The sequence below is a fragment of the Acanthaster planci genome, linkage group LG10, assembly GCF_054643075.1.
Source record: "Acanthaster planci isolate LZ-2023a linkage group LG10, COTS_SCS, whole genome shotgun sequence".
Taxonomy (NCBI): domain Eukaryota; kingdom Metazoa; phylum Echinodermata; class Asteroidea; order Valvatida; family Acanthasteridae; genus Acanthaster; species Acanthaster planci.
In genome coordinates, this window is record NC_141786.1 from 13,780,613 (window position 1) to 13,801,734 (window position 21,122).

General features: G+C 40.4%; 1 protein-coding gene across 3 annotated transcripts in view; it reads right to left on the reverse strand.

Moving 5' to 3' along the window:
• The window catches only part of LOC110982059 (uncharacterized), a 38,376-nt gene that overhangs the window by 5,374 nt on the left and 11,880 nt on the right, over positions 1–21,122 (reverse strand). For 2 of the 3 annotated variants that reach the window (XM_022240202.2, XM_022240201.2), the window contains exons 7-19: positions 20,159–20,344; positions 18,704–18,857; positions 17,921–18,039; positions 16,605–16,712; positions 15,926–16,097; positions 8,162–10,031; positions 7,661–7,761; positions 6,471–6,887; positions 4,280–5,142; positions 2,782–3,197; positions 2,287–2,432; positions 1,591–1,782; positions 844–969 (exon numbers count right to left, since the gene is read on the reverse strand). In XM_022240202.2, coding sequence (XP_022095894.2) covers positions 844–969; positions 1,591–1,782; positions 2,287–2,432; positions 2,782–3,197; positions 4,280–5,142; positions 6,471–6,887; positions 7,661–7,761; positions 8,162–10,031; positions 15,926–16,097; positions 16,605–16,712; positions 17,921–18,039; positions 18,704–18,857; positions 20,159–20,344 — 4,870 coding nt within the window. The remainder of the gene's footprint in view (positions 1–843; positions 970–1,590; positions 1,783–2,286; positions 2,433–2,781; positions 3,198–4,279; positions 5,143–6,470; positions 6,888–7,660; positions 7,762–8,161; positions 10,032–15,925; positions 16,098–16,604; positions 16,713–17,920; positions 18,040–18,703; positions 18,858–20,158; positions 20,345–21,122) is intronic. The other variant, XM_022240203.2, reaches the window with a different exon arrangement.

A 21,122-nucleotide genomic window follows, 5' to 3' on the forward strand; every position in this document is an offset into this window, starting at 1 on the left:
AAGCGAGCAGAGGATCTCAATTTTTACGGTGTGTTTAGCCGCCTCCCAGCGCAAAGGGGTAAATGAACAAACAGAGTCTACTGATCAACATAGGAAGATGTGCATAAAGATCATAAAGGTCTTCTGCCAGGTACCTGGTCAACTCAATGTTCTGCTGTTGATATCAATTTCCTTCCAAGTCAATTATTTCTCAGTGATATCACTGATGACAATAAGATCATCTGCAAATTGTGCATGCAAAATATGATTGATATTGCAGCCAAAGGAAGAATAATTATTATTTCAATAGGATGGGGGGGAATCCTCATGTGGTTGAAGTGACTACTCAAGTCATGAAGTGAGTGGGCTTAAAGAATTCACTACAGGTAAGGTAAGAAATTTATTAATGTATGCTATCAAAAACAAATGAAAGTCAATTTGTGTGCAAGTCACCGAGGCTGACCAATGCTCGTGCCATAAAAGGGAACAAGATTTGATTTAATGCAGTCGTGTTCAATTTCTAGGAGAAGTATCACAACGACATCCAGATGTCCAAGGCTTGGGGCAATTTGTGTCTTACCATTCCGACTAGTTTTTTAGACCAAGCATATACCTGTTAATGAGGTAACTTTTAATTACAAGAGGAAATACTTTGCATTGACCACAAACGAGGACCAAAAACAAGGAGGAAACAGCATAGTGACTGGGACTGAAAACTTGAGACAACCAAAGTCAGTGCAGTTGAAATTTGAGTTTGCCAATGTAAATGAAACATGGTGGCATAATTGATTCAAGATGAATGCTTTCCCAATGCATACATTCTATGGGTTGAATAGGCAATAACACAAAGTCTAAAGTAGTCACCAGAGGGGAAGTAGCCTTCTGATTTGAACAGCTGCATGACCAAGATGCGACGAGAGTCTAAGATCTTTCTCAAGGTGGAGGAGTTCTTCTCTGGTTCAAAGTCAAACTCTTCACATTCATCAGGACCTATCAAGAAGCAAACAGAGTCACATCATTATTTTCTTGAATGAATCATTTAATCAGCATATTTTAATGCATTATGATCAATGCACGTGCATATGCCACCAGCATGTCAAAAGATCATGTTATCACTGTCAGTGTTATAAACAGATAATGTTGAGGTTTTATCTCATCTCCCACTTCTACTCTCCTGTGACAGCATTTGCATTAGTTTTTGGCACATGACTTGCAGGGCTGACACCAAGCTTTATCAAATCACACATACCAATTATGAAATGGTTTTTGCCCTGACTGTATCAACTGAAAATTGTTTGAATTGATGAATTGAAGGATGAATTATACCAACAAAACTCTTTGTCTGACTGGCTTTTAACATTGCCAATTTAACTTCATACTAATTTTTTAATATGAGAGAGTTTCAATCCTCTTTGTAATGAGATCACTGATTCTGGTGATTAAAGATTATACAAATTTCTTTTATTAACAGCTTTACAAATCCAATCAACAAGAACTTCCGTAGGCTTTACACTCATTAATACCAAATCACATCAACAAGCAGACTAGAAAGCATCCCCCATAACACGTAATAAAAAACTGAATGAAATAAATATTACAAATAAAGTTCACCTGGCGTCCGATTTGGAGTGGACTGCTCTTCTCCTAACACCACCATCTTGTCACCAAACTTGAAAACTGTGTCTTCTACCATTGCTCGTTTGCCAGGAGTGTTAGGCTCAGAGCCACTTGACGGTCGTCGTGTGGGGGACTTGAGTCTTGGTGAGATGGGATCATTATCAGTGCCTGAGTCATCACCCTTACCTATGGGTCAAATCAGATCAAAGTCAACTCATCCATGGTGAACTGTTAAGCCTCATGCCCCAAAGCATTCAAGTAAGGAACCTTTCTGAATCTACCCAAATCCTCTAGTTTGCAAGGATCCAATGACACATTCCTGATACTTTTCTCTTCAAAAAGAATCAAGTTCCATGCTATAAAAAAGTCCCTTCCCAAATCCTGAAAAATCTTCCAAACAACCTGGCAAATTTTGAAGGATTTGAAAAGGTTGGCAAGGAAAAGCAAATGGCCAATCTCAATCTCATCAATGGGAAGTGTATAAGGGTCTCCTTGAGAGGGAATTGCAAAGAATACTGGTATAATGACGACAAGTTGGATTGCTTGTAAACGGTAACACACATGCAACTGAATCTGAAATTTGACACGCCTTAGATCCTGACAGCTGATTCTGCTGCGTCCTGTGAGTGTGAAATGGTCATAAGCTGAGATTCCTCTCTAAACTGCAATGCATACATTACAACTTCCTACCCTGGGAGTTATTTCTCTTCCTTCTGTAACTGCTAACAATGGCATGTGGAGTAAGAGGGATGGTGCTAATATCCTGGGCATGGTCTTCAGGATGGTACTCGGGTAACTCCTTAAACTGAGCCTCAAAATTCACTTCCTCTAGGACTCTGAACAAAAATGCATAATGATCACAGTAAGTTGAATATTCACTCCCATTTTAATAAATAGTGATGTAGACTCCACTTCAAGCATGTGTGAAGAACTGAAGAGGCTTTGATACTTAGCAACGATATCCTATAGGATCATCATGACTAGCCAGAAATGACCCTTTGCTGGTTATTTTATTCCCCTTGGTTTAGCTGATGAACACATACCAGGACAGGGCTATTCCCTCCCTCGTTCTACAAAGTTTGTAAATCACCACTGCCTTTGGAAGGATCTTAGAAAATAAAAGTTAAAGGTTACTGAATTGCCCGAGTATAACTGATTTATGTCCGACATGGATCTTACACATACCTCTCCATCCCATCATCAATATTCCTCTTCAGTATTGGCTTGGAATCTTTGGCCGGTGAAGTAGGTAGAGTAGATTCATTGCCCACTATGCCTAGCTGCTTGCCTGTTCCCTGATCTCTGGTGGTATCTGAAACAAGCCCCTGATTAGGTGTTCCTGGGACTGGTAATGCTGGCTTGATTGATAACACTGTTTTAGTTGTTGATGTGTCCACTGCATGATCTGTCTCTAAGTTAGTAGTTCGGTCAATGTGCATGTGTGTATCCTCATTCTGGATGCAATCACTGGTGTCTTTGTCCCTGTGTGGCTCATCACAGCTAACAGTTACCCCATCCTCCTCTGAAGTGTTCCTTGTGGACGTCAGTGTTTCATCATGATGCCTTGGTGAACAAGCCGATGTAGTACCAATCTTAGAGATCTGTCATTACCATCAGCAAAAGCATTCAAGATAAATAAACTGTTTTAGAACACTGTATTTTACATGTACATCCATATGCCCATTTCCAAACAGCACACGCATGTGAACAATAGGCTCTGAAAATCATGTGACATATGAACATTTAATGTGACACGCAAACATTTAATGGGTTACTAAGGTCAAGAATGGGGAAATAAAATTAGTGTTGGAACAGGATAGCATATTACATTACATTCTGCCCTCTATTTCCATGAAGTTTCTACAATATAGCGCAGAAAGTACAGTGATGTTTCCAAAGTTGAAATTCATCAATTAGAGTAAACCATTTTTGTTCTTGCATTAATTTTGTGAAACAATGAAACAAGCTCATTGTACCTCTCAGGATTTCATCTACTTTTTTTCCAAAACAGCCACTAGTATCTGTCCTTAGTTATCCATGACTACCCTACCGTGGCTGCATACGTGCAACATGATGGAAACACTAGTCTGGCTGTTTGACAGTAACTGTCAAACACACTGGTATCCGCATAGAAGTGCACAAACACGTAAGGCAATTACGGACACCAGGTAACTTAGACATCATGATTTAGCATGTACTGTGCATGCAAACTACTTGACATGGCATGGCTGGCCAGTCAGGCAGTTCATGAGGTATTTTAGAAATTATATTCTTAATGAAATACAATTTAGTCCCTTGAAGTATGTATAAGTTTTATATAAACCCACCTTTAATTTTTACTGTCCATTCTGCACAATTCTGTCGGTCATGTTTTACCATCCATTTCATCAAATCACACACTACCCATTAAAACAAACGGGGGGCTGGGTCACTGGAGGAGACCCTGGTACCTCTACTTCAATTCAATACATTAAGATTTGAATGAAGTGAGGTCTTTGTTTCAATACCAACCGAAGTCAGCAAACTGTGACTTTGAAAGTATTACAAAGCATGCATCTAAGAAGGGAACATGTCTCATCATCAAACTGTGAAATTCTACTTGTTTGCAACAACCACTGCACTAGTTATATTGTAAATCCATAATTGCAAATAATTTTCAATACTGACTCTACAAATATCTGACCTTTTTTTTGTGTGCTTTGACTCCACACTCTTCAAGTATCTTTTTATACTTCTTTCCTTTGCAAGCTCTTTGTGGTTTGGTGTCTATATCCCCCGTAGACTGATCTATTACTTCTACTGAGATGTGCTCTTGAGCCATGCTTGGCAAGTCACTATCAGTTACTGATGGAGAACAAGCTTCATTTGTTGACATCTGCTCTTGGCTGGTAGAATCCACAGCTCCACAATCAGCTATAGACTGTGTCTTTGAAGCAACAGTACTTACAGTGTTGTTTTCACCAAGAGTTGTAGTGTTTGAGACATTGTTTAAGAACTGACTAGTAGCGGTGCTGGTGGTTGCTGGTGCTGGACTTTGCGCTCTTGAAACTGTTTTTTCTTGTCTATCTGTTAGGGCTTCATGACGCTGTGCAACTACTGTAGTAGATGGAAAGCCAATGGGTTCCTGTGCATGAGCCGGTATATGCACTGATTCATTTATGTTGGTGTGTTTTAGTCTTGATTTAGAGTCATCCATGCCTGTCTGAGTCTTGGGCAATGTGGAAGTGACTGTTGCAGTAGCTTGAGTTGTAGCACAGGACTGGATAGGAGCTAGCTTGGGCATCATAAGATAACTCTGAGATGTGGTGGTCAGGCCTCTAGTGTCCTTGCCATGTTTACCGATGGGTAACTTGGTACCCATCCTCACAGCAGTGGCAACAATGCTGGAAGTGGCAACTGGAATTGTGGCAATAGTGGCCTTGACACGTTTGGTAGAAGTGGCAGGTAGGGTAGACATTGGGCTGGGTGCCATTTGCGATACTTCCATCCTAGGTCTGGCTTGTGTTGGGCAAGTAACTGACACCATAGGCAAATTGGCTGCTGTACCTGGGAATAATAACAGACATATTGCAATCATGACTACACATATTACCTCGTGTACAATATACTACGGTACCGGTACCTTTGAGCCTCGGATTGCTTCTGAATGAGAAACAATGATACCAGGCATGAAATCTGGCAAAGATATACAGACATCACCTTATCTTGATGTAACTGATCTATCCTCAAAGTACATGCACATATTGATGATCCTTCAAGTCATGTCTTCAAACACCCCAAAACTACCAAATTTTCAAACCATTGATGTGAATGTCCTGACAACAGTTCAGGGGATTTGTGAAAGGGACTTTATAAAAAACTGAAAACATTTTTTTTGTGTGTGAAGTAGGAACTTGCTGCTTGCATGCGTAAGCTCACGTGCATTTGGTGTGGGATGTGCTGAGCTTATGCGCCAATTTCCATTGAAATGCACAATCTTTGTATGTGCATTTAACAAGTATTCAGGCCCAGTTGAAAAATTGCCAAACAGTCTGTCTCCTCTGGTAAGGGTATGCTTCTTGTCAGAACACACTCAACATACACGAACTGATTAAAAATAACCTGCTTGATTTTCAGTAGAAACAAATTATATCATCACTTCCAAGGTACTTTTGAGACAGCAAATTTCACATTCTAAATTTTAACCATATTTAATAATATTTAACCATATAGGTGGTACGCACGCGTTACATGCCTCTTCGACCAATAAGGTGTCCTGATTTGCCAAATGCACACTCGCATCAAGCTGAAGAATGTGCATGTGACTGCAGTGCCACCACAGTCATGGCGTCTTATCGGATAAGTCTATAGATGACTATTGGAAACCAGAGTCCAGGCATTGGCTTCATTGTTACTTTTCAAAAGTCTTCTTGTGTAGTGAACATAAACACTGGGGATACTGAAATGAATACACCTGTGTGAAGTAGCAGTGACTATGAGAGCAACAAACTAATATGAGGGTGATGGTTTGATTTCATCTATAAAATACACACATCAATTCCATTGAGTGCATTACTGCACGCCATCCAGTGCTGTTTTCGCAAGTGTTCATTAGGAGATCGTTCGCAAAAATTTCATTTCACACTCTACACTCACAGCCATTTTTTCGAGCATAATGTACACTCGCAACTGTTGAACTGCAATTTTTTTCAGGCATGTCAAAATGGCCCAAACCCGTATTTATGGGGGAAAAAATGTGCAGTCGTATTTTTAGTAAATTCCCATAAGAAATACAGCAGAATCATATTTGTCGGCAACTCTGTACGAGGTCTGAGATAAAGCAAAAGCTGGAGTCAAAGCTTAGTTTTGAGAAAAGCTCCAAGATTACTCCTTACCAGTTGAATATACAGTCCTTGTCTGAGCAACCTGAGACATGGTTCCATTGCCAACTGAAGGAACAGGTGTAAGACTGACAATAACACTGTTACCAGTTACTGGTGGCTGCATGGCCACACTGACCATAGCACCAACTGGCAAGGGAGCTACTGAACTTGGGTTAGCAACAGGTGATGACTGCATGACAGCTGGCTGCAATGGTGAACTAGCTGTAGCTGGCTGTGGTGGCATGACAGGTGTATAAGCAAGAGATATGGCTTGATTAACTGCAGGTACAGTCATCAATGGTAGATGGCCCGATGTCATATTAGTGACTGGTGACTGACTGCTAGCTTGGCAGTTAGAGTGAGTCAGGTTACTGGTAGTCACGTGTTGAGGTTGACCAATGACCTGTTGTGTGATGACTCTATTTGTACCTGGGGACCACACCAGAGAAAAATTTCATCTTCATTGGAATATTTTGTCTTTGTTTTCCTCACATATTATTTACTGTATAATATAAGGATTTTTTGCTGTACAGAAAAATTGGAATGTTGCTCAAAGAGCAATAAAATGTTTTTTGGGGGGGTGCATTTTTTTCAAACCAGTCTTCTGTAATTATACTTTAATTTAAAAAAAAATTTACACTTTACAACAGTATACACAACAGAGTCCAATGATATTCCAAGTACAAACTTACATGTACATATATGTCTTGTCTTTACCGCTCAATGAGCTTAACTCCACAAGTCTGGTATATACTCTGACATAAAATGATCATCTGGAATGTTAATCTTGGCCTGGTGTGCCAACAGTAACCATGTATCACTTCTTTTTCAGTGCACTCAAGAATTTATTCCAAGAACTAAACCCCTGCATAAAAAGGGAAGGCTGGTTGTTTTGAGGTGTGGTCAGTTTGGCTGTTTTGCAGTAACTTCATTTTCTTAATGCCCCCATTTTGTTTGTTTGTTTTTTCCTTTTTTCTAAATTTCTTCCAGCTATGAATTCCATTTCATTAGTATTCCCTTGAACCATGCCCTTTACTTTGTAATTACTCCCTTCATTTTCTTTATATTAATTGCTATTTTCTGTAGGGCCTACTAATTTTTTGCCAATTTACAACAATTTGCACCTTATTACTTTTGTACTGTTGGACCATTCAGGTAGTGATGCACTATTTACAGACTTTGGTCCGTTTTATTACTGATACCTTTAAATGTTGCCAGTTGGTTGGTAGAGACTACAAATGGACCAGGGGATGCTGGTGTAACAGGAGAGGTGTTGTTAGAGGGCTGCTGAAGAATAGTCACTCTGAACAGGAACAACAAAATATTGAATGACGTCAAGGTTCTTTCTTAAACCTCAGCTTCATCTACAACATCAGGAGAAATGTATCAGTTCAGGTTCTGTTTCCAGTGCATCAAATCCTTAAATAGGAGGCCACCAATACTATTTGGATTTGGTTGAGACATTACAAGCTTCAACAAAAATTCTTCATGTCAATAATGAACCCAAGCCCTGGTTTTAGTCTGCCAAGGTCTTTCTCATTTCTACACATTTTATTGCACAATCACCTCCTTCATAACACAATTCAGTTAAATTTTAAATGAATGTACAGTTCATTGTTACTGAGTGAAACACCTAAGTGTGGAATGCTTAGGCCCAAAGGGCACTAAAATACACCTTTTTATTTGATGCATCCAACACATACCTTTGACTTGAAGGCAGCAAGAACTTGGTATGAGTCTGGCCTTTCTGTACCAATGTGGATTGGTTACCAGACACAGGAGCCACAGGGATGCCAGCAGCAACAGTTACCACTGGACTATATGGCTGAGTCATGATGGTTACTGGCTGAGAGACTACCGTAGATGGATTGATATTAAATGACCTCACTGATACGCACTGTGATTGGTTGACATGACTCGCTAGAGGTGAGTTGGGTAGGGCATTCACAGGTAATGACTGAAGCATCATATGTTGGGTCTGATTCAGTTGGCTGGATGAACTGGCTGAGGTTTGGGAAATAGCAACAAGTTGAGGTGTCAGGGGTGCCTGAGTTGCGACCAAAGGTATCATCTGAGCATTATTGGCTGTCAACATCTGTGCAGTCAAGACATTGCCAGCTCCTACCACTGGACTGGGTGACTGTGGGGCAGTGTTGGGCTTGGCACTTGCCACTACAGCTAAGTGATTGGTGGGTGTGGCTTTGATGGTCAACTGACTACTAATTGGAGGAGCCAGCTGTATAGGGCTTGTTAACTGGAACCCAGAAGGCACTGCTTTGGCAGTGCCACCAGGGACCTGTGTTGGGATAGAGGGGAGTATATACTGCAGATGAGCAACCCCTCCACTGGCTGTCAGTGTTGCAGGGGTAATGGAAACAGGAGTAGTGACTGCCTGATTGGTTGCCAATGGTTGAGAAGTGGGTAAAGACTGACATATGAGTGAGCTCAAGGGCTTCACATTCAAATTTGCTAATACCGCTGCAGTGCTCTGGGATTGAGGTTGACAGGCAGCCACTTGTACAGTGTTGCCTTTCTTGACTTGTGAGATTGTTTGCAGTAATTTAGTAGCATTCATCTGTCCCCCACCAGTAGACAATAAAGATATTGGTTTACAAACTGGCATATTCATGACACTGGGAGGTAATGTCTGAGCAAGTGCTGTGTCTTGTGGCTTTGCAGACTCTGATTTCAAATTGTCACTGCTTGACGCAGTACTTATTTCTTGGATGTACATGTACTGTGGACTGACAATGACAGAACCCTGGTTTGACTGGGTGGCACATTCTGAAGCAGGTCGGGCCTTGCCAACTATAGCTGAATGACTCTGAGGCAAGCTGACAATGACTGAGCTGGCTGGGCTTTGGTTGTCCACATAAACATCTGCAGCGTGTACTGAATTCCTTGATGTGCTTTCGGAAGAGTTTCTCGGATCTGGGTCTGTTGGATTTGCTGGAGTGATAGCAGAATGTTGTCCCTGTTGTGAGATTGCAGAGCCACTTCCCGACATTGACTTCAATGCCTCAGATGACTGAGGGCCTATAGCCCTCAGAGAACTCTGTTCATCACGGTGTGTAGGCCCTTGACTTGAATTGGTGGAACCTGATTTAAACTCAATTTTGGAGAAATGTCCACGTGTGTCTTGATTTTCTTTATTTGAGGGATGGTATTCATAAAAAGCTTTAGCTTTACAGTCTGACAGGGGATCTGTTCGACTTCGTGGTGAATGAGCCTTGAAGACGGCACCTGTTGGCTGGAAGCTGTTACCGCCAGATGCAGGCCGTGCAAGTGAATGAGAACCATCATGGGTAGGGCCAGCATCTGGTTGATCAACTCCCAGCTCAGTCCTGATTGGTGAATTAGAATCTGGTTTAGCTTTGATTGGCTTGGGTCTGTAGGTGATGTCTGATGCAGACAGGTGTTTCATGACTGGTGAGAAACGTTGTTGAGGGAAAGCTTTGTTTTCAATCATGGTCTCATCTTCTGACTCCGTTTCAGAGTCACTGTCTGCCACATGCTCCTTGCATTCTAGATCAATGTGCTTCACCTCTTGAACACTGCTTACTTCATCATCAGCTGTAGTCAAGACAAAATAAAACAAATCACTCCAATTTTGTAATCCATCAAATTCAAAGACCATCTTGTTACGACTGTCACTGACATGAAACAAAGGTTTAGCTTCTGTCGAGTGCGTACTTACTGCACTATCTGAAAGATTTTTTAAAAAACAAAACAAAATAAACGCAACAAAAAACCAAGAGCACACCATGTTTTTAGATAGGAGCACAGTGAATACCATAAACTCCTTTAACCCACACCTGTACAAATGGACTGAGTTAGCCCAGGTTGGATGACTTCTTCATTACATTACAATTAACGTCCAGGATATACATGTAAAGGCATCCTAAGATAGTCAAAGATTTTACAAATATTTTTTCACATTTTCACCTGATGGAAGTAGCTGAAATCTTGTTCACATGTTCGTCATGTCCAAAATATCCAATTGCTTGTCACACAACAAGCATGTCCTGCATACCTACAGCCCTACCACACATGCGCAGGAGAGTACCAGTTGCTATGCACACATGCGCAAGAGAGTACCAGTTGATTTACAGCTCAGTGAAGTCTTGGGCATGGCTCGGACAAGCACAGGTCAGCCTGACAACAGCAGTTATAAGTTACACTCTATGATTTCCTTACATTGGATTTACCTGGTTGAAATTATGTGGAACTTGATTATTTTTGCCAATGTTCCAAAATTGTGATTTTGGAAAACTATTTGTTTTCTGGTATGCACAAGCTTGATTATTTTCCATTATACCAGTAGATGGTCTTTGTATGTTGATGTACAGGGTGTTTTAAACAAAAGGAAACCAAGATTAAATTCTTCATTTCTTGGACATGACTTTTTTGGTGTCATAAGCAAGAGGACATAATTAGTCACTAAATGGTGGTTGCAAATTTCCAAAATATTTAGCTATGTTCAAGAAATGAAGAAATTAATCTTGGGTTTCTCTTTTTTTAACACACTGTATATGGTCTGCGGAGCACTGATGTCCTTGGGACCCTGTTTATTGTAGGCCCTGACAGTTGGATTTTGCAGTCACTATTCCACTTGCTGAGTGAAACCTGTTCCACACCCTGCAGGTGTCTTTGCAACAGCCTGATTGTTCTCTACAGTGTCATACCATCCCCTGACTGTCTTTGCCCTGTGACTTGGACGATGGGCGTTGGAGGAAACAGCTGTGACAAGTGCAATTAGAATCTCATATGAACCATTTAATTACCATATCAAATTCCTGATAATTTCTTGATAATTTCACAGAGTTTCTTTAACTTCTGGTAGGTTGTTCTGGGAAATTTGTAATACTTGATTCTTTGATATTTTTGCACCTGTTTGTATTGTTGCACGTCTTTGAATGTACACTTTGCTGATTGCTGTACAGGTTCCAATTGATAATTTACTAGTGATATGGGCAAGAATGCTGACTTGATACCAAAGTTCTTTGATTAATTTATTGAATGCTAAAGTTTGGTAAAGAGTCTGTTTCATGAAAAATAATGCAAACACAATTCGTTCGAAATCTAATTTATCTCGAAGCCTGTAAAGTATTGAACTCATTTTTTGAACATGCTGGGTTTTTTTTCATATTTCCTAGGACCATTAGAGAATAGATAGATTGAATCTAATTTTAGACAGATTTAAAATAAAGGAAAAGTGGAACATATTGCTGACAAATGAATATGATGTGAATTTATGGATTGGAATCGCACATATTGACTGAATTGAGTATTTTCCATTGATTGAAGGAATTGAACAGTATAAAACAGAAACTGGTCAGCTTTGAAATTTCAGATATTTGTAATTTAGCAGGATAACTTACTGACATTTAATTAGTCACAGGTCAGGTACTGTGCACTGAACCATTTGAGACAAATTTTTAAGTGACTTCGATAATTCCAAAAGTAGACATTTCCTTGCAATTTCAAACTGTACATAATTATTTAAATAAATTTAGGTGCATATGTTCTAAATATTGAAAATTTGTGTGTTACCATGTTGTTTTTACGAGAGTACCGGTAACTATGATGGTCATACATGCTTGCAATGCAACTTGTCTCATGCTTGGGCCGTGGGAAAGCAGAAATGATCAATTTTGACTACACATACTGTCATATTATGTACATGTATATTTTTCAGGAAAAATCCATACAATTTTACATGGCATGTACATGTGATTTTCTCAAAATGTACACGTGCTGGAAGAGAAAGGTCTGGGATTCATCCATGATAGCAGTGCACACAACGCTAGGGCTGGAAATTGGGCTAATCATCATGGGAGCAAGTACTTGCTACCCAGACAGCTGAATTTGTCACTTTATGGGAGCAAGTAGTTCCCATAAAATATTAAAGACATATATATAATTAACATCTCCCCAACGCAAAAATACATCTTGATAATAGTTCGCGGTACCCGCTGCTTCATTTGACTCGGACCGGCCAGCCGACCCCGGCAAGCTCGGTGGTCGAGTGGTTAAGACATCTGCACTAGTAAGCAGGAGGTCGTGGGTTCGAGTCCCACCCGAGTAAGCTTGTGAGGTTTTTTCGCAAGCTCTCGGACAAGCACTGAGCATACAGTGCTTATAAATATACGTTGGGTAAGGGCAAACCCGTTATATATAATTAACATCTCCCCAACGCAAAAATACATCTTGATAATAGTTCGCGGTACCCGCTGCTTCATTTGACTCGGACCGGCCAGCCGACCCCGGCAAGCTCGGTGGTCGAGTGGTTAAGACATCTGCACTAGTAAGCAGGAGGTCGTGGGTTCGAGTCCCACCCGAGTAAGCTTGTGAGGTTTTTTCGCAAGCTCTCGGACAAGCACTGAGCATACAGTGCTTATAAATATACGTTGGGTAAGGGCAAACCCGTTATATATAATTAACATCTCCCCAACGCAAAAATACATCTTGATAATAGTTCGCGGTACCCGCTGCTTCATTTGACTCGGACCGGCCAGCCGACCCCGGCAAGCTCGGTGGTCGAGTGGTTAAGACATCTGCACTAGTAAGCAGGAGGTCGTGGGTTCGAGTCCCACCCGAGTAAGCTTGTGAGGTTTTTTCGCAAGCTCTCGGACAAGCACTGAGCATACAGTGCTTATAAATATACGTTGGGTAAGGGCAAACCCGTTATATATAATTAAACACATATGTTCAAGAAAAAAAGCAAAGACCCTGGTCCTTGCTGTTGCTTTTGTTTAAACCAATGACACTGATAACTTACGGCTTAGACTTTGGCAGATATTAAAGCCTTGATCGAGTTGTTATTTTGGCAGGTTGCACGAGACATGGAACTAGTAGTGGATATGCGACCTACCTGAACCACAAACATGTGCTTAGCGACGCTACGCAAAAAGTCGGGCACTGGGCCTTTATGAGGTGCATATGCACGCAGACGTAAAAGGGAACTAAGTGCAGTGATTGAGTGTTTTTGAAATGAGTGGATTAGGCTGAGACTTTGGCTTTGCTGGTTCCAGTTATTTTGGAGCATGGTTCAAAGCCACATGTTCAAGCTATGACTGGAACCAGCGAAACTGAAGTCTAAGCCGAATCCACACATTTGGCTTGGATTTACGCACAAGTGGCCAGTTTCCATACAGTCGTGACACTGGCCATGGCTATGGGTGTGTGTGTTCCTGTGTGTGCATGCATCACATGCAAGACTGCGGCATGCGCTTGGTGGCGGCGTAAACAAAATTGTACCGTGTCATGGTTCCATGACAAGGCTAATCCAAAATGAAGTAAAAATCTTCAGGTGTTTTTCATGACAAAAGTAGAAACAAATGGTAAAAATGGTCGGGTACGTGGAATCAAACGGGTGTAAGTACTTGCACCCGTCATTATGATTTATGGAAGCATTTCTGAGACAAACGGATGCATTTTAGCTACCTCCGCCTGTAAATTTCGAGCCCTGAACACTATGTTGGGCGACTTACATAAACACCAATGCAGCATTCACTGACTGTACCAACAAACATAAACGGATGTCGCCGCGTGACTTTTCACTGACACCTCTTGCAAACCGCAGTGCAGAAGCCGAAGCCAATGCCAAGATTTTTTAAATACTGACTTACACAAACGATTTTGTTCTGCTGTTTGTAGAAATGGGACTGAGAGTCACACGCCCACTTAGGCAAAATAACGACTTATAAAAGCCAACTTAGAAATAAACATTATGATGGAAATGATTAGGACTTTCGTAAGACTGCCAACTTGAGCGATTTGCCAAGTTGTATGATGTCGACTTAGCCAGAGTTTACTCTGTACACATCAGTTTATAAGACAGCGTCACTGAATGAACTTCAGTCACAATTTTTCTTATCCTGTTCCATAGTTGTGGGGACAAAATTTTATGTACAGTCGACTCTCATTAATACGAGGGCCTTGGGACTTTCTCAATTAGCTCGTATTATCCAGACCTTGTCTTACGCGAAAGCTGCGGTCCCGCTTGTCGCACGTGTAACCGATCGACCTCATCGTTAAGCGTACATCATGTAAGCAAACATCGGTACATACATGTAGGCCTACATGTACTTTGTATGCACGTACGTGTGGTTTGGAATTTAATTTCAAAACAGTTTATGTTCATGAAAGTGAGAAGTAACTGTACTTTTTATGAATAAAGACTTGAAATAAAGAACAATTACATAATACCAGAACGGAGAAACCGGTCAAGTCGAGTTCCAGGATGCATGGTTGGAGCAATGCCGTAAGTACATCAACATTTTAGGTGGTAACCAACATCAGTGCTGCGCTTGTTGCACAAAAAGGGCGGGAACCAGTTATTGGTGGTGTGGATTGGTCAGTAGAGGGCTTCACTTGGTGAGTGAAAACCGCAGCGCATTACTACTATACAAAATCAATGACGGAAGCGCCTTTCCGAATTCAAAGGATTGACTGAGTGACAAGCCTTTAAAAACGCTTGTGCTAATTAGACGGATAACAATGCATTTGCACGCAGCTGGGGCCCCCAAAATGCTCGTCTCAAACGCAATCTCGAAACATGCAAGTTCGTATTATGGATTTTTTCCTCATAGGAATGTGCATAACTCAGTCGGGACCGGAAAATATACTCGTCTTAACCGGAGTCTCGTCTTACCCAAGCTCGTATTACCGAGAGTCAAGTGTACAGTGCATTTATGGGAACTGGAAATGTTGTGGGCACCAGGAATGGCACAAAATACAAGTGTGACATCCACTGTTGTACATGGGTTTAAGCAGCAGCGTGATGCCATGGATCAACCAATCAGAACCAAGGATTTAAGCTTACTTGAAGACAATATCTTGTATACACTCCTTTTCAAGTGTAGGATGTTAAAAATACTGTTCATGCAATCAACTGTTTACTGCCACAGTATTCCTTGGTTTGTTTGCTTCTTACAGAACAAGCCAACATTTTGAATGTCCAACCTAACTGCACCAATTTCATAAAACAAAGCTTGTTGCTCTGTGCGACATGTGTGTATTTTACCTTTTGCAGTATGCATAGCACCCTGTGCCTGCCCTCCTGTTTTGAACGTACATGTGAAAACAAACTTCATGTTCAACAGCAAAGCATTCACCAATTAGAATGAATGTACCAACACAGTGACACCAGACACATACCAATGACAAAGCAATCACCAATTAGAATGAATGTACCAAAACAGTGACACCAGACACATACCAATGACAAAGCAATCACCAATTAGAATGAATGTACCAACACAGTCACACCAGACACATACCAATGACAAAGCAATCACCAATTAGAATGAATGTATCAACACAGTCACACCAGACACATACCAATGACAAAGCAATCACCAATTAGAATGAATGTACCAACACAGTCACACCAGACACATACCAATGACAAAGCAATCACCAATTAGAATGAATGTACCAACACAGTCACACCAGACACATACCAATGACATCGTCATCTCCCTCTTCATCAATCACCATCTGCTCTTCATCACTGAGTGTCTCCTCGGACTCCTGCCTGCGCCTTGTTGAGGATTGAGCAAGCAGGGTTAAGGATTTATCTGCCAGCAGGTGCTTTGAAGATGATGAATTGTTGTCAGGCAACTTGCTTCTCTGCTGTTGACACAAACCAATCACAAATGCTAAGCATTTCCAATGACTAAGTTCATTTTACTGTGATGTTGATTCAACCATTTTACATTCTATACTATGCAATATACTATTCAGAAACACAATGGCTAGTTTCACAAAATTGTCTCACATAAGAATTAACTTGAAGACAAACTTGCCTTCTTTGATCCATTCTTCTTAAGGCATGTCTGCTTTTAATAAACATATCTTCAACAATTTACATTAAAACAATTGGACATCAATATTTCTCATTTCACAGCTATGTCAAAGTTGTTTTAGTCAAAAGAAGGTTTTATTTCATCCTGCACAAACAAACACATACATGTAATAAAATCCTGCATTTTTATATTTATAGCCTTAGCATATGCCTGACAAAACCTTCTTTCATTTTTCCGTCAACTTTTATCATTCTAAAGCCATTTTTCAACCCACTATTTTGAATGACCTTTACACAAAACTGTCCGTATTGTGGAAAGCAAGGTGACATCTTACAGGTTGTTGACAAGTTGCAACATGTGCTTCCTTTTGATCATGGCTTATGGCGTGAACATTGGATGCACTCAATGATCTCTTCTTGGGAGGCATGCATAATACTGGAATCTACATCACAAAACAAATATGGTTTCAATTCCAGTGTACAGTTAACATTTCAAGACAGAATAAACTGGTGTTATATTTTTTACTTAACCTTAAACTTGATCTCTTTCTCTGTGAACGTATCTGTTACTGTGGACTGTGCACAAACAGTAGTAGTGCTGGTAAATGTACTCATTAAAGCCAGCGTGTGTGGTACATCATGTGCATGTACTGGTCTTTGCATGTGCACTGTGTGGTGCACAGTTTCCTTGGGGACGCAAATGAAAATGGTTCACAAGTATCTGTAACTCTTTGCTGTTTTCACTCTGATAATTACAATTCTCCAGCAATGTCTTTGCCAGGAGGCCAAGTGCACAGTGCTAATACATTTCAAGTGTCTACCGCATTCTTTTTGCCGATTTCATAAAACAGGTGTTTTAGAACAGTGCGCCTCCAAGAGTTTGCAACATGTTGGCCAATCACAATGCACGAAATCTGTTGACCCAATGCATGTTCGAAAGGGTTGACAGATTCGCGCATTATAATTGGCCAACGCGTTGCAAACTCTTGGAGGCGCACTATTGTAAATAGCCCATATTAAATGAATGATTTGCTTGGTGGGAAATAACTAAGTGTATATAATACCACCTGGGCTCTGAGTGCAGATGACTGGCCTCTAACTAGTTATGATATCTATGGTATGTTTCCCCCCCCCCAAAACACAGTACAAAAATTGCCTCATGTGGAAAGTGATGTGTGAGTACTACACAATGTAGCATAGAACACAGCAATACCAATGTAGAATGAAAATGTATTAAGTAGGTGGAGGTGCTACATGTATGTGGTGTCAGGTGGGTGCAAATGCACCCACTGGAAAGCTGCTTGCAGCCACATTTCCACACACAAATATTTTGTCAAATATTACGATAGGACAATCAACCTTTTCATTTTACGACTCTGCATTATAACCCAGGAAAAATGAAGGATCATTTGCACCCACACAATTCTGCCTTGCCTCACACTTGCACCCACAGCCACTGAGGTCTGGCACCGCCACTGATCGACTATGCCTTTAGATTGTCAAGATTTCATATGAAACGAGGACAATATGTCCAAAACAAATGGAATTTCATATTAAAGGCATCAAAAAACCCAATATGATGGGCTCTTGACCAAATGGAATGGATAAACTGTCTGAGGTGTTTATAAATAGTAAGTACAAAGTTTTTCACCTGAGATGGTTTGGTTGGTTTGTGTCCATCTGACATTTTCTCAGAAGGTAGTCCTTGGTGCCCTTCCACACTGTGAGATGTAAACACTGGCATTCCTGTCACTGAGCTGCTTGCAAAATCTGTCATATTATTTTACACAACAACAAATGAGTTCAAATCAAAAAATCATACCTCTGCTACTTTCATCTATATGTAGCTGATAACTGTAAACTCCAGTAGGAGCAAAGGTGGTTTTAAAGACATAATAAGATATTACTTTCAAGCAAGACACACATAGCCAACACAATTAAAACAATTAAAAATGCACCAAGTCTATGCACATTGTACAATTCTCTGTGCATCTATGGACAGAGTCACTTGTCATTTTGATTAAATTTAGGACACTTTGGATGAAGAAAAAATATTAGAAAGAATTCAAGACAGAGGTGTAACAAACAATTTATTACATTTTATTGTTTTAATACCCTCGGGGCATATGGCACCCTCATTTTCCCCATCATGCTATGAGTCCTTCAATATTTAACCATCATATCCCATATCTCAGGAGTCAGTAATTGTTTACTGTTATTGTACCTTGAATACCTTCGGGTCATTGTACTTTGTTCTATTAATGCATTCCTAGCAATCAGTGGATGTAGTTGCCTCACGCTGCCTGTGACTTGGCACTACTGGGTGACTGAGAATGAGCTACAGTATTGCAGGTAGCATATTTGTACCAGCTTCCCATGATATTGGTAGCCAGAACTTGCTCTGGGAGGTGACAGACACTCTACCCTGACTGACCTGTATCAGTGCAGCTAGTTTCTCCCTCTGATGCATGTCGTTGCCTGGCCTCTGCCTTGTCACACAGCTCTGGAGGCACAACACTAGCAGACTTCTTTCTCTCTTTGTTGCACCACTTCCAATCGGGATGGGCTTTGAAATGAGCTTCCTTTACCTAACACCACCAAACACAAGGACAAATCAATGTAATGGAGACAAAGCAATAATTTCAAGATCCTCTGCTCTTGGAATAGAATTTCTTGGAAGTCAGTAATCTAACCAACAGCCTCCACACAGAGTGCAATTAGAGCATGCAATACCCAATCATTATTATTACTTATTATTAATCATAAATTCTCGTAACGACACCAAGGATTCCTCAAAAGTGCCCTAGGCATTGTAGCTCGTAAGCCTGAAGAAACCTATAGAGAGGAGACAATGATAAGCAGTTACAGTTTTTAGAGGTAGGAGGAAAACTCCATGCAGAGGAATATGCTGGGTAAATCCCGCGGAATCAGGTAGGGACTGAAAACCCAATCCACATGTGGACCGGGCCAGGATTCAAACCCAGACCGCAGAGGTGGAAGACGAGGAAAAAACCACTAGCCAACCTGACTCCCCCTATCAACAAATACTGTACATTTAGTCAGCTAGATTGTGGAATATCACAAGATATTAAAGTATCCCCGGAACAGTCCTTGAAACGTCTTATTGCTCAACAAGGAAGTAGAGTACATAAAGACAACGGCTGACACAAAAAAGTTTCTGTTTTGATGAGAGTCTTATCATTTGTGACCTGTCACCACAGAATGAGCTGAAAGTAAGCATTTTCAAAAAGTGAGATATTGATTTTTTGTACTAGGCAGAAAAAGCTTTTTGGTGGCATGTAACATTTACGGTAAAAGTCTTCCCCGAAAGCAAAACAGCTTGGAGAAGTGAAAGCGTTCACACAAACATAGTACAAAAAATCAAGAGAAAACTGCATGTGAAGTTCTGCTGAGTAAACACAGTAACAAACAACAAAAAAATTCAAAACATAACAAAATCTGGAAAAGAAAACTCTGCTGAAAGCTCTTTGAGTACATAATTGTCAGTGGCACTGAGGCCCAAAATACAAGAGTACGAGTAACACAACAATCAAACATACAATGGCAATACTATAGTATAGCAATAGCAATACTGAATTCTCACTTCAGATACAAGAGGAGTCAACTACAGATGGAAGAACAAAGTTTTCTGTCAAACAAGTTTACAATGAATTCAAATAAATAAATGCTAAATGCTGTACTACGCATTTGACTAAAGCTGGCATACAATACCTACACTTTTACTCTAATGCTTTGAATCACTTTTATACATGAACTTTAGGTTCTACCTTAAAAAGATGGATTCCACTGCAGAATAATTCTGCTCATCCCTGTCCATTTTCTGCTGACGTAACAATTCACCGGCCCCAAATATAGACATGGTACAAACCTGAAAAGCTAGATCATGGTACTTCTGCTTCTCCTTAGGCCCCAGCGCATACCACCATTCTCCAAGGATTTTACTGACAGTACGATTGTCTTGATTGGGATGCCGTTGATGGACAAGAGCTCGATGGCGCTTACTGAATATCATGAAAGCATTCATGGGACGACGGACATGATCCTTATCTCGGATCTGTAAGACAAATCACTCATCATAAAAGACAAGCAAATAAAAGACAAGAAGTCTAAAGAGGTGAGTCACTATTTAAAGAGCCTGTGCTCATGTAAGACAATCAAATAAAAACCAAACATCAATCACAACAAAGTCGTCAAAACATCTTCAGTATAGTTTAGTGTTTTAGACTGAATTTAACTCTGAGGAGAGAGAGAACCCCCACATTAAAATTGCATGAGAGGATTTGGGATCAATAGGATTAAACATTATTTTAAAGAAAGAATTCAATTGCTAGATAAAGTACCAAGAAGACATTTTCACAGAGTTGTGTGTTCCTTTGAGGAAAACAAAGTACAAATATTTGCTGCTACATGTATAGACTGGTTCTGGTTGCTTCATTTCCATCACGCGTTCTTTTGCATGTGCGCGGTGCAGCGGGAACCAGAGCAGCTTTATGCAGTGAGCTTTGCACGCGTGTTTTCACCACTGCAACAGCGAACGTGAATGGGAACTGTTTGTGAAAATTGGAAATTAATAGTATTAATGTTATTAGCATTGTTTATACCAATATGACATTTCGGTGAACAAGTGGTAAGGTTTGTCTAAATTTGCAAAATACTAGCCAATTTTTCTCGCCAGGTCAATGGAATAATAGCCATAATTATAATTATTTGCCAATTGGCGAGAATGGCTAACGGCAGCTGGAACCCTGGATTAGGATTACTTTCTTGTACATTCGATTGGCGTATTTCATAATATTATCATTCTATTAAGTTTCTTAGGGTAGGAGTAACAC